Source organism: Haliaeetus leucocephalus, unplaced genomic scaffold (genome assembly GCF_000737465.1).
Source record: "Haliaeetus leucocephalus isolate CR32 unplaced genomic scaffold, Haliaeetus_leucocephalus-4.0 Scaffold351, whole genome shotgun sequence".
In the NCBI taxonomy this organism is placed as follows: domain Eukaryota; kingdom Metazoa; phylum Chordata; class Aves; order Accipitriformes; family Accipitridae; genus Haliaeetus; species Haliaeetus leucocephalus.
Genome location: NW_010972787.1, coordinates 6,657,810 through 6,669,913, shown reverse-complemented (window position 1 = coordinate 6,669,913; position 12,104 = coordinate 6,657,810). Strand labels below are relative to the sequence as shown.

Below are 12,104 nucleotides of genomic sequence, written 5' to 3'. Positions count from 1 at the left end.
GCCGCCGACCCGCCGCGGGGAGCGGAGCCCCGCTCCGTCCTGCCCAGCCCTCCTTCCGCGACAGCAGGGCGACGGAGGGCGGTGCGGGGGAGAGAGCCGCCGGCGGAGGGAGCGCGGTGTGTTCCCTAAACGCTTTCCCTCCCCGGCTGCTTTCTCGCAACGAAGGGAGTGCGCTGCGCCTGCGGTGACATCCAGCTGCTTTTGTTCACGAGAAATGGAAGTATCGCATCCAAGGGTGACATATTCCATCGTACTGTTTTCGTAGCAGTTAGCGCCAGCGTCCCAGAAAAAGGCTCCAGAAATCTTACGGTGGGCAGCAGTACGGTGATGGAGTGCCGTTGCCTGCGGAGGTCTGAACCTCATCTTTTCAGGTGGTTTTGTAGGTCTTGACACATGAAAGTATTATCATTGTTGGTGTTTATAATAAAGAGAATATTACTAATACTATATACGTGTCTACTCCCGTTTTGATAAATTCTTGGCCTCAGCAACGAGTCTGTAAAATAACTTCAGGTTGGGTGGATAAAGAGGTTATTATTATCCTCAAAACATGTTCGTTCCTGTTTTGACTCCTGATACAAAATTCTTAGCCTCAGCAATGAGTCCATAAAATAAATTCAAGTTGGGTGGAAAATTCTTCCTATCACCAATTTTGAGTTAGCCATCCTTCATTTTAGCCAGATGTTCATCTGCTTTTGTGTTACATAGGGGTGTCTTCCTACCTCCCCGTACCAGTCCTTACTTTACAGTTTTATCACACCACCTACTTACTTATCTGTCACCTTCTTCGGTGCCTTTTCATACAATAATTTTTCCATGTCCCACCTCCTTCCAACAACTTTAACTTCCAATCCTGCAGTGTTCTGGGTCGCTGCCATTGCTGGTTCTTCCCAAAGCATTTTAGAGAAAGCCAAAACGTTGTTTTGAATGATGGCACGTAGTTTCCAGTTTGATCTCCACCCACCTCCCAATGCACCCTAACAACCTACTCTTTTTGCAGCCACACTGCAGTCCTAAGTTTTAACCTGGTCATCTCGATACCCTGTTTTTGCTTTCAGTTGGTACAGAGTGCTTTGAAAACCCAAGTGTAACACAGAGCCTTGAACCATCGTGCTTTTAACTACGATGAATGTGTTTTTCCTGAATCTCAGCCCTTTTTTGTTCCATAAAAATGTTGTTTCTTACAGATTTATTTCAGACACTTGAAAGGATCTTTCTCAAATATGCTGTGAACGTTTAAAGACATCATCCCTATCAGTCCTTCTCTAGTCCTTATCTTGTTGGCCCATTGAATTTCATAATGCAATGCTTTTATAAAGGTGGTGAGGAGTCATGCAAAGAAACTATTTCACATCACAGCAGGTCCAGGGATTTGGGGATTCTGCAGTCTCTAAGGACTCACATACACAGTTTGGGTGATTTAATTATATAATTTTAACTGTATTACCTTAGAATTGAACTAAAGTGATGTCATTATGGAAGAAGGACTATTAGTCTAATGTGTAAGTGCTTGTATTGCTAAAATTTATTTCATTATACAGGTATTAAGCCACTTTTCCCAGCATAACTGTTTTCCCTCTGGAGCGTTGTACAAACTGAAGTATATCCCATCTTTTCCTAAACCAATCCAGTTGATAGAAAAGCTGTACGTAGACAGTCCCCAAGTAATAGAGCAATGGGGGATGCTCAGACCTTTTAATACCAATAAAGACTTCTTTTCAGAGATGTAACTGCCCGCATTCTTTGCTCAGTTGTCCTTGAGGTACCCAGTTTTGGGCTTTTGTTATTTTCCCACCCCCCCTTTTCCTTCTCTTGAGACCATAAACAGGAGGACTTGCGAGCGAGCGGGCTTCCCCTCACTATGAAAGCCGTGGTTGTCCCAGCTACGGCTGAATTCCGTCTATTCATCTTTACAGGGTCTTGCAGAGATGTGCCACTTTTTGAGCGTGGATTGCTTCTCGGGGCTTACACAGCTCTGTCAAGCTCTTCACTGATTTACAGCTACCCAAACAACCGAGAGTCTGTCGGCCCTGGATCTGTTGTTGCAGCTTCTAGCCCTGTGGCTGCGCTTCCTCCCTGAAATCACAGACGAAAGCCTCCACGAGCAGAGCGAGCGGCGCAGGCTTTGACCTTCTGCAAAGGTCTCAATGAGGTAAGGAAGGGAAATCCTGCTTGTGATGGCCGGAACAGAGGCTTCACGGTCTGCATGTCCAGGCTTCCCGCGCGGCACGCTCGGAAACATGTCGGCTCCTGCTTCAGCCACCAGGAAAAAACTCTGGGAGCGGAGGAGACGAGGGCAGGCCCACAGCCCTCCCTTCGCCATCGATCCTCCCCAGCCAGCCCCACCTGGCTGGGGCCAATTTCCCCATCAATTAGCAGCAATTAGCAGCAGCTCTCCAGGTGAGATAAAGGCAGGGCAGGGAGGCAACCAGCGCTGACTTTTTTGTGACTATGACCATGGAGGGCTTTGTCTATCCCCCCTTCAGCACCTACCAGAGCTTCAGGGGCAGCGTCACGCCAAGCCGCAGCGGGGACCCGGCGGTGAAGCAGCCCAGCTGGAAGCAGAGCAAGAGCGGCGGCATCAGCCCCTTCCTCGGGGGGTCCCTCACCCCCGTGCCCTCTGACTACCTGGACGGCTACCGACGGGCCCAGCTGCAGGCCCTGCTCTCGCAGGTGAGCCCCGGGCTGATGCCGCGGCCGCGCTGGGCCAACACCAAGGAGGTGGGAGTGCAGGTGAACCTGCGGGCCGACGCCGCCGTGCAGTGCTCGCTGGGGCTGCGCACGCTGCCCGTCGGCCGCCCCGTCGTCCCCGCCGCCCTCCGCGCGCAAGGGCGCCTTGCCCTCTACTCGCCCGTGCCGGACCACCGTCGCCTCTTCACGTTGCCTGAGGCCGCTGGACCCCGGGAGAAGGAAGATGGCTCTGAAACGAAGCTCGAGGAGCAGAAGAAGGCGGAGGAGGGGAGCAGAGAGCAGCAGGAGGGTCAGGCGGAGGCCGCTTTGCCGAGCGAGGAGGCAGCGGAGATGCCACGGGAGGAGGCGGCGGCAGCCCCCAGGCACCGGGCTGCCTTCCAGGTGCGCAGTTTGGGGACAAACGGGGCCTGAGGAGAGGCTGGGACCTGCCGCAGCCCGCGCTGGGCAAAGAGGGATGCGTGGGGGGGTGAGCTGTGAACAGGTTGGAGAGAAACCTGCTCCTGAGCAGCAGAAGGCACGGTGGTCCCCACCCTGGCTGCTCTCGCAGTGGTGGAGCCTCCTGCCTGTGAAAGCAGGTGGTGTAACGAGGGAGCTGGGCTGGGCCTTCTTGTGGTGCTGGGGGCCGCTCAGTGAACTTTCTCTCTGCAGTTTTTGGAGCAGAAGTATGGCTATTTCCACTGTAAAGACTGCAAGACCAGATGGGAGAGTGCTTACGTGTGGTGCATTTCTGGAAGCAACAAGGTAGTTAACTAAGTCGTTTCTTGCTCCTGAGACTTTGTAAGAATGGCACCAAATCTGTGACAAATCAGATGTTTTGGCACGAATTTAGGTACCTGTACTCTATAGTAACCGAGTACTTGCTTTTTTCCAGGTGTACTTCAAGCAGCACTGTCGCAAATGCCAAAAGGCCTTCAATCCCTATCGAGTGGAAGCGATCCAGTGCCAGGTAAGTTACAGATTTCTGTATCCTAGTAAGACTGCCAGAGTTTGTCACACTCTCTAATAGTTTACAGTTGCTGAATTAGATACTGACTTTATCTGGAAGAGAACTTGCTTCAATGAAAGTACTAAGAAATGTTATTTGGGAAAGGTGTAAAGAGACGGGACTCCTCTTCCTGCAGATGGCTTACATGAAAGGTTTTGTGTTCATACAGTGTTACACCCAGCTACACACAGGGTAGGGTTTTGTTTGTGCTTCTAGGTGAGAAGGCTCTTGCAGCTGAACTCCACAGGGTTTTTACCACAAGAGCTATTTTAAGTGTATCAGCCCAAATGCGTTGCTATGATTAAGGAAAACTAAATGTCAGTCTAACATGAAGTGAGCACCTTTCATCTACTACTAATGAAATGTCTTGTTTCTTCAGACCTGTTCAAAGACTCGTTGTTCCTGCCCTCAGAAGAAGAGACACATTGATCTCAAGCGACCTCATCGCCAAGAACTTTGTGGCCGCTGCAAAGGCAAGAGGCTGTCCTGTGATAACACTTACAGCTTCAAATACATTGTCTGACCTGCGTGTCCTCTGCTGTTTGGCACTTTGCACTTTGTCAGTCTCCTGCAATGTTTTGACTTTAGGCTTTTGACCTGGCATTGGATAATGGATAAAGACTTTTGTATTATTTATGAAGGATATAAATTCATTGTATATATGCTGTGAATAAAATTCAATAAAAGTCTGCACTAATTTGTTACATCTTGGTTTCATCTTGCTGGGATGAAAGAGGAAAGTGTATCAAGAAGGAAACAGAACCTATTTGATTTCCTGAAGAAAATGGCTTTTGTTTTTAGTCTGCCTTTAGGGCATGCTAAGGTTAAAACTGCAATAGCAAGTTTTTCCTTCAGTCACTCAGACTCGGCTAGTGTGGAAGATGTGAACATTCTGGAGCATAAAGTCTGGGGTAAATGCATCTGCAAGTGTCTCCTCACACTGCCTCTGTCAAATGTATTTAAAAAAAAAAAAGAGAGAATCACAGCAGTTTGATAATCAAAGGCTGTATGCCAGAACAGGCTATGTCTGTAACACAGGAAGGAAAAGTGTAAGCTTCATGTGTTTTCCAGGTGAAGAGGGGAAAAACCTTTAGAGCTGGGGTATCTGTGACAGAGTGTAACAAATTTCGTAGACTTAATGTGTCCCAAAAGACATAGGACAAGTCCCTGTGCCCCTGATTCAAATACAGGTTTGTGCCTTGAAAGCCTTCCAGTCAGGTAAGGTATCTCCAGGGTAGGTGGCTTAAATATAACTGAAGGGAATAACTGAATGTGCTTTCATATAGACAATGCAGTCAGGGGAATCCTAATTAAAGTACTGGTGGTGTAGAAGCCCATTGGGGCGTTACTGCAGTTTGCGTTGTCCTAAGACTTCAGTGAGACTTTGTTGGGGATATACTAATTTCTATTCTACCTGAAGTTTAGAAATTATGTTAAGAAAGCTAGATAGTTACATCATGGCTTTTGCTGTATCTGTGAAGAACCACAGAATACTTTAGGGTGGAAGGAACCTCTGGAGGTCTTTGACAAAATTCCTACCCCTGGATGGGGAGAACCCTTTGCAGCGACATGGACAGGGGACTGCCTGGCTGGGGGGCAGCTCATCGGAAAGCGCCTTTGGGGTTTGGTTGGCTGTGGGGCCAGCAGTGGGCCCTGGCAGCGAAGGGTGGCAACACCATCCTTGGCTGTACAAACAGCAGTAGAGCCAGCGGAGCAGGGGAAGTGATTGTCCCCCTTTCCTCAGCCCTCGCTAGCCCACATCTAGATTACCGTATCCAGTTTGGGGGTCTCTATATGAGAGAGATGTTCATCAACTGTCAGGAGTTCAGTGGAGGCCACCAAGCTGGTCACAGGGCTGGAGCACTTGCTCTGTGAGGAGACGTTGAAGGAACTGGGCTTACTCAGTCCTGAAGAAGTGAAGACTTCAGGGGCACCTAAAAATAGCCTGCCAGGTTATGGTTATTCAGGAAAAGACGGAGCCAGGCCCTTCTATGGGGCTCACGGTAGTGGGCTGAGAGACAACATACATAAAATAAAATAAGATAGGTTCAGACTGGACAAAGGAAAAGCTTTTCCACCACGAGAAGAGTCAAGTAGAACAGGTTGTCCAGGGAGGCTGTGCACTCTCCACCCCTGAATGTTTTCAAGACCCAAGTGGACAAAGGCCTGAGCAACCTGATCCGATCTCACGGCTGACCCTGCTTCAGAGTGGAGACTGGACTAGATGACCTCCTCAGGTCCCTTCCAACCTGAATTTTCCTGTCATTCTGTGATCTGTACACTACCCATGATTTTGCCAAGTGAGAGCATTTCTCAGCTTTCACCAATCACTAAAATTTTTGCAGACCACCCCAATTACAGTTCTGAATAGCTTTCAAAAGTGAAACACATAACTGAAATTTGAAGACTTTTCTAACCATTATGGATTATTTTACTCAGAAAAATAGCTGTATCATTTGCCTTGCATCTATTTTGTCCTGCAACTACAACTGTGCTGCTGAGCTCTGTGGACTGCAAAATCAGAAAACCTGTAAAAGAAGTCAATTTCACCCCTTTTATGCATCAATACAAGTATTTTTCAAGATCCATGTAAAATTGTGCAAGCACTCTGAAAACGAAAAGGGGGTGAAGGGGAGAGGGCTTTACTGGATTCTCAGAGCTGAGGCTGATACAGCAGACTGGACAGCTTTTCTTTTACTTTTAGCATGACAAAAAACCCCACCAGAACCCAACGCTGGAACAAATAGGACCATTACTGATGTTTTTAACAGAAACAAACCTTCACCTGCATTTTGGATGTTTTTTCAGTTATGAAACTGTTTTAGTCCACGTACTCCTTCTGGTTAAGTTGTAACTACAGATTGACCAAAAAACTCCTTACGTTTCTCACTGTTTTCTTTCAGTGTAATGAGCAGTTTCACCATAAACGATGAACAAGGTGTCTTTGGGGGCTGCTGATCATGGATACCATCTGCAACAGTATAGATTCGGACAAGAACACAATCTTCACAATAGGCACATACTGTGTTGTGATTATATATGACTTTTATATTTTAGTTAAATGGATGTACTGATCCAAGTATCAACCCAAGTTACGTCACAAAAACGGTAAGTGTATTTACAGAGTGAATAAGTTACATAGTTGTCAGAATAAAAGTGTCTCAGATGTGCAACAGATTTACATGCATACATTTAACACTGGACAGCAGTTAAATGTAAGAAAAAAACGATACATGTATGACTTTTATATATACATTACAAATAAAATAAGACATCTCTTTAAAGAAACTTAAAATGAGAACTTGCATTTCACGTTAATATTTTTACTTTTTATACTCAAAATTTGTATTAAATAAAAATATGCATGCATAACAGTTCAAAAGATTTGACTCTGTGATGGGACTTTCTCCTACAAAATGGCAAGTTAAATTAGATCGACCATCCTTTAATAGTATAAATATATTCATAAAAGCAACCCTCTAGTAAAAAGCAGCCAAGGTCCTTTAAAAAAAAAAAAAAAAGAAAATCTACCAAGACCATTCATGATGCTTGGGGGGCCTAAGAACAGACCTCTGTGATATGATCCAGTACCTTCAGAGACAGTAGCCTAGTAACATTAGGAAATGTACTTCATAGCAGCTCGTTGTTTTAAGATACAGTAATCATATTCAAATTACAGTGTACATTAAACTGTAGTCCATTTACAATTTGTTTCATATACACAGGCTCTCAGCTTTTGACCAACAAGTTTGCGAGATTCTGTGGCCAGCTTCATTCTGCCCATCTTTCACTCAACCAAATAAGAGAAAAAGGAAAAAATGTACAAGTTTTTTTTTTAACAAAAAATACTATTTCGTGAAGGAAACATTGCACTTTTGCCAACCTAAAATTAATTTGCTATAAAGGAAGTATTGTTCAGTGTAGTAGGCTTTGGTATGCAATGGAAGTCACTTCTTCAGTAGTGAGTTGCAGTTGCTCAGTGAAATGCTAAACTGATTTTTGTGCAACAAAGGATGTTGTCCCGGATGCTCTATGCTACCTTTGTCCTTACAGTATTGCTACACGTTTGAAGTTCAGCCCATATCTTTTTAGAAGAAATCCTAAACGTAACAAGAGTGAGTACAGTTTGACCAAACCTTTGTAAGGCTGAGAAGACATTGAGCCACCTCACTCCAACAGGGCAGCACTCCCAGCTTGAAAGAGGACACAAGAGTCCTGTCAGAGACTTGTGCCAGAAATGCTGGAGTCTGGAAGAAAAGTATTGATGACCCGGTAACTCTGAGCTCTGCGAATCATGTCGCGGATCTCTATATTCAGTTCCATTAATTTGGTACAGATTTCAGTCAGGCTCTGGTTGGAGCCCACCAGTGCATAGGTGCCCGTCTGACCCAAGGTTTGGTGCCGGAAGTAAATGTTCAGTAGTGTCTGGACTTCATCGTCAGAGCTACTTCCAAAGATATCATTGGGCCACAAAATCCTGCAATCAAACAGGAAAAGAATGTGCGTATCATTATGGGTTTATTAGCACAGACGGAAACTAGGTGACAGAGATCGCTAAAAGGAGAACTGACTCGCACACGCTTATAAGCCGAAAGCAACTCGCTGTTTTACGCTACTCATTTGTTACTCAGACTCTGGTACCAGGCACTGAAATCACATAAAAGCGCAATTCCTATTATCTAAAAAAAAAAGCTTAAGAAAACTCATTCAAATAAGTGAAAGTGAAGCTGGGCTGAATGTTAGCTGATGCCAGTGACATACACCTGTAAGGAATTAGCTCTGTAGAAAGATTCTTAAGAGCCTCACAGAAGTACTTTCGATCTACACGATGTCATTAAACATCTTAATTGTTGCAAGCGTACATGTTTGTATTGCTGATTTGATATTGTTACTTGTGGAACACAGTGCAAAAGTTAATAATATCAACGCCCCCACATAACTTGTTGAAACATATTAATTATGCTGGCTCAGCACATTACATTTAGTATAAAGATAGGAAGATAATAAACACATATGTTTCTCATAACATGAAAGTCTAATGTGAGCCATGTAGCAAAACTTGCCTGCATTCTCTTATTTGTCGGACGGCTTTAACAAGTTCATTGTTCTTCAAACACTCCAGCATGGACTGAATAGCTGCTTCTGTAGAATTGAATGTGGGCTCAGATTCTGTCGTCAGAGGCTCAGCTGCGATTGCAGCAGTAGCATCCTTAAGATTTTTCTTCAACTCGCTCAGTTCTCTTGACATATTTAACAGCTGTTCCAAGGAGAAAGATGAGAGACGGGCATTTTCATTCTCCATAGGCACCAAAGGGAGTAGGTATTTCAAGTCTGTTCTTACTACTGCTTTGGATGTACACATTACGAAAAAGACCCCATTTTAACACAAGGACACTTCTTGATCTCTGTGCTCTGTACAATATAGGGAAAACACAAACTACAGATTTTTAAGCTTTGTGCTTCCTGTAACCCTATGCTGTATTTTTGGCTTGCTAAAATGCAAGAGCACATCTAAACAATCTTTTATTTTTCACCCCTGCTACTTTTTCATATCATAGTGGAAAAGTTTAAGAAATCATGATTAAGAAATCAGGATCTGATATGATTAACAGATGGACAGGAATTGTATAACCCTTTGTCAGGCTGAAAAGTTAATATGGCACAAGACTCATAAATAATTTGTGAGTGAAGAGTTCATTTCTCAAGATCTACCTTTTCATGCTCATACATGCTAAAAATAACCACCATCACATGAACTAATCAATGGAACTTCCTTTAAATAATAGCTTATGGCTCCAGCAAAATTGCGAATTTCATGGTGAAACAGCTGTTCCTCATATTATTGTTCCCCAGTTTCATAGGCTGCGTTATTCATAACAAAATCGTAACTGTGAAATACAGTTACAGAAATCAAATATCTTCTAAGGAACACAAAATATTTCTAAAATTTAGACTATTCTGAGAGTAGATGCCTACTGTCCTGTCTTCTCTTAAAAGTGAACAGCCCAGTCACATTATGAGCCAGCCTTCAGAACAGTTCCTTAAGATACAGGAAGTATTCCAAGTCTTTGTACTACTACAGCACATCTGATAAAACAAACTGTTTCCATTTATAGAGAATCTCTGAACTACTAGAATCTGTCATAAAATAGATTTTTTAGCTTCAAATTTTGTTTTACAGCTACAAGCAAAGTACAATAACTTCTTCCCCTCAATAGTTTAAAATATAAAATGATGATCATTCAACTTAAAGTGATCACCTCAAAGATATTTCAAAGTATTACACATTTTATGCAGTTGCTGAAAATAAACTTGACTAAAGTTGTATTGGTTTTGTGTGGCAAGGTTTTGGTAGCGGGGGGTGGGGGGGGTTACAGGGGTGGCTCCTGTAAGAAGCTGCTGGAAGCTTCCCCTGTGTTCGAGAGAGAGCGAGCCCATACCAGCCGGCTCTAAGACGGACCCGCTGCCGGCCAAGGCCGAGCCAATCAGCGACAGTGGTAACGCCTCTGTGATAACATTTTTAAGAAGGAAAAAAAGTTCGGAGAGTGAGAACAGCTGCCGGAGAGAGGAGTGAGAACATGTAAGAGAAACAAGCCTGCGGACACCAAGGTCAGTGAAGAAGGATGGGGAGGAGATGCTCCAGGCGCCGGAGCGAAGATTCCCCTGCAGCCCGTGGGGAAGACCACGATGAGGCAGGCTGTCCCCCTGCAGCCCAGGGAGGTCCACGATGGAGCAGATCTCCACCTGCAGCCCGGGGAGGACCCCACACCGGAGCAGGTGGGTTCCCGAAGGAGGCTGTGACCCTGTGGGAACCCTGCGCTGGAGCAGGTTCCTGGCAGGACCTGCGGATCTGTGGAGAGAGGAGCCCACGGAGCAGGTTTTCTGGCAGGACTTGTAACCCCGTGGGGGACCCACGCTGGAGCAGTGCACTCCTGAAGGACTGCACACCGTGGAAGGGACCCACGCTGGAGCAGTTCGTGAAGAACTGCAGCCCGTGGGAATGGCCCACGTTGCAGAAGTTCGTGGAGGACTGTCTCCCGTGGGTGGGACCCCACGCTGGAGCAGGGGAAGAGTGTGATGAGCCCTCCCCCTTGAGGAGGTGAAGCGGCAGAAAATAACGTGTGATGACCGTAAACCCCATCCCTGTCCCCCCTGTGCCGCTGGGGGGCTTGGTGGAGAAATCCGGGAGTGAAGTTCTGCCCGGGAAGAAGGGAGGGGTGGAGGGAAGGTGTTCTGAGATTTCGTTTTATTTCTCATTACCTTACTCTGGTTGATTTGTAATAAATTGAGTTAATTTTCCCAAACTGAGTCTGTTTTGCCCATGATGGTAATTAGTGAATGATCTCTCCTGTCCTTATCTCGACCCACGAGCCCTTTGTTATATTTTTCTCTCCCCTGTCCAGCTGAGGATGGGGGAGTGATAGAACGGCTTTGGTGGGCACCTGGCGTCCAGCCAGGGTCAACCCATCACAGTCTTGTGACTGTGACATTGTGAAGTAAGATACATAGATATATCTAAAAACAAAAGGCCGTTGGGGCCAAAAGCGATAGTGTACTGTGTAAAAAATATCTAAAGAAGAAAGCTTGTAAAACTCACAGAATTAAAAAGACTTATGACATTAAGGTATCTAGTTAATTATATTTTTAAAACAGATTTAATACTCTTTGGAAACATTAAACTGATTTTGATTTGTTTATCCAGAGAACAAGATCAGGCAGTACACTTGCAGCCCAAATATAAAGTAGTTCTACACCACGCACCTTTGCTTGCTCAGGTATGAGAGGATGCAAAAACATTTAATAGCTGTTTGTCAAAAACTGCTGCTGACATTTCCAGTCTAATGCACATGCAAAGGAGACAGTTTATATGGCTGGAAATCACAATGCATTATTCCAGCAAAAAACTTAATTTTGCATCCACATTAAGATCAATTTACCAAATTATTTTGTTACTGTCATGCTAACAAGTGCTCCTGGTCTAAGTGTCTCCACAAAGTTCAGATAAATTCAGTCATGATCCAGGAAAAGGATGTTTTCTGTATGTGTGAAGAAGGCTCATTTTCCCTAAAAATTAAGGCCTCAATTAAAGTAAAAATAAAAGTAAATCACTTGCAGATGTTCACACAGTGTGAGCCCTCCCTACGTGTAAAGTGTGTGAGTGAGGTTAAGATTTCATATATCATTCTAGTTTGTTACCACTTACTGAAATGACTTCTGAAGACTGAATGTATAAAAGATCCCAGTCTCTGAAAGTACAGGCAATTACAAAAAATCCAGCATCTCGACTACATTTTAATGCAGATGCTGGTGTATTGAAGGGTTTTGTCTGCAGACTTATATTCAGGGTGAAATAGTGTAATCTTTGGTGTAAGCTCTTAGAAAGAAAAATAAGAACATGAAAGTAAAGCGGTATTTTCAGTGTAAGGCC

At 44.7% G+C, this 12,104-nt stretch overlaps 2 protein-coding genes across 2 annotated transcripts in view; one reads left to right on the top strand and one right to left on the bottom strand.

Moving 5' to 3' along the window:
• The first annotated feature begins 2,457 nt into the window (after positions 1-2,457).
• Positions 2,458-4,199, top strand: ZAR1L (zygote arrest 1-like). Its single transcript, XM_010572716.1, has 4 exons — positions 2,458-3,072; positions 3,340-3,432; positions 3,563-3,637; positions 4,056-4,199. Exons 1-4 carry the CDS (start codon positions 2,458-2,460, stop codon positions 4,197-4,199), a joined length of 927 nt encoding a protein of 308 aa, XP_010571018.1.
• A 2,500-nt stretch (positions 4,200-6,699) lies between these two features.
• The window catches only part of FRY (furry homolog (Drosophila)), a 176,922-nt gene continuing 171,517 nt past the window's right edge, over positions 6,700-12,104 (bottom strand). The window contains exons 60-61 of the mRNA XM_010572715.1: positions 8,740-8,933; positions 6,700-8,153 (exon numbers count right to left, since the gene is read on the bottom strand). Of these exons, the coding sequence (XP_010571017.1) occupies positions 7,895-8,153; positions 8,740-8,933 (453 nt within the window). The 3' untranslated portion in view covers positions 6,700-7,894. The remainder of the gene's footprint in view (positions 8,154-8,739; positions 8,934-12,104) is intronic.

Bases quoted from the DNA above. Each gene is read 5' to 3' on its own strand.
- ZAR1L (XM_010572716.1), top strand. From the start codon at position 2,458: ATGGAGGGCTTTGTCTATCCCCCCTTCAGCACCTACCAGAGCTTCAGG. The intron at 3,073-3,339 runs GTGCGCAGTTTG...TTCTCTCTGCAG, and splicing joins GGCACCGGGCTGCCTTCCAG to TTTTTGGAGCAGAAGTATGG. The intron at 3,638-4,055 runs GTAAGTTACAGA...TTGTTTCTTCAG, and splicing joins TGGAAGCGATCCAGTGCCAG to ACCTGTTCAAAGACTCGTTG.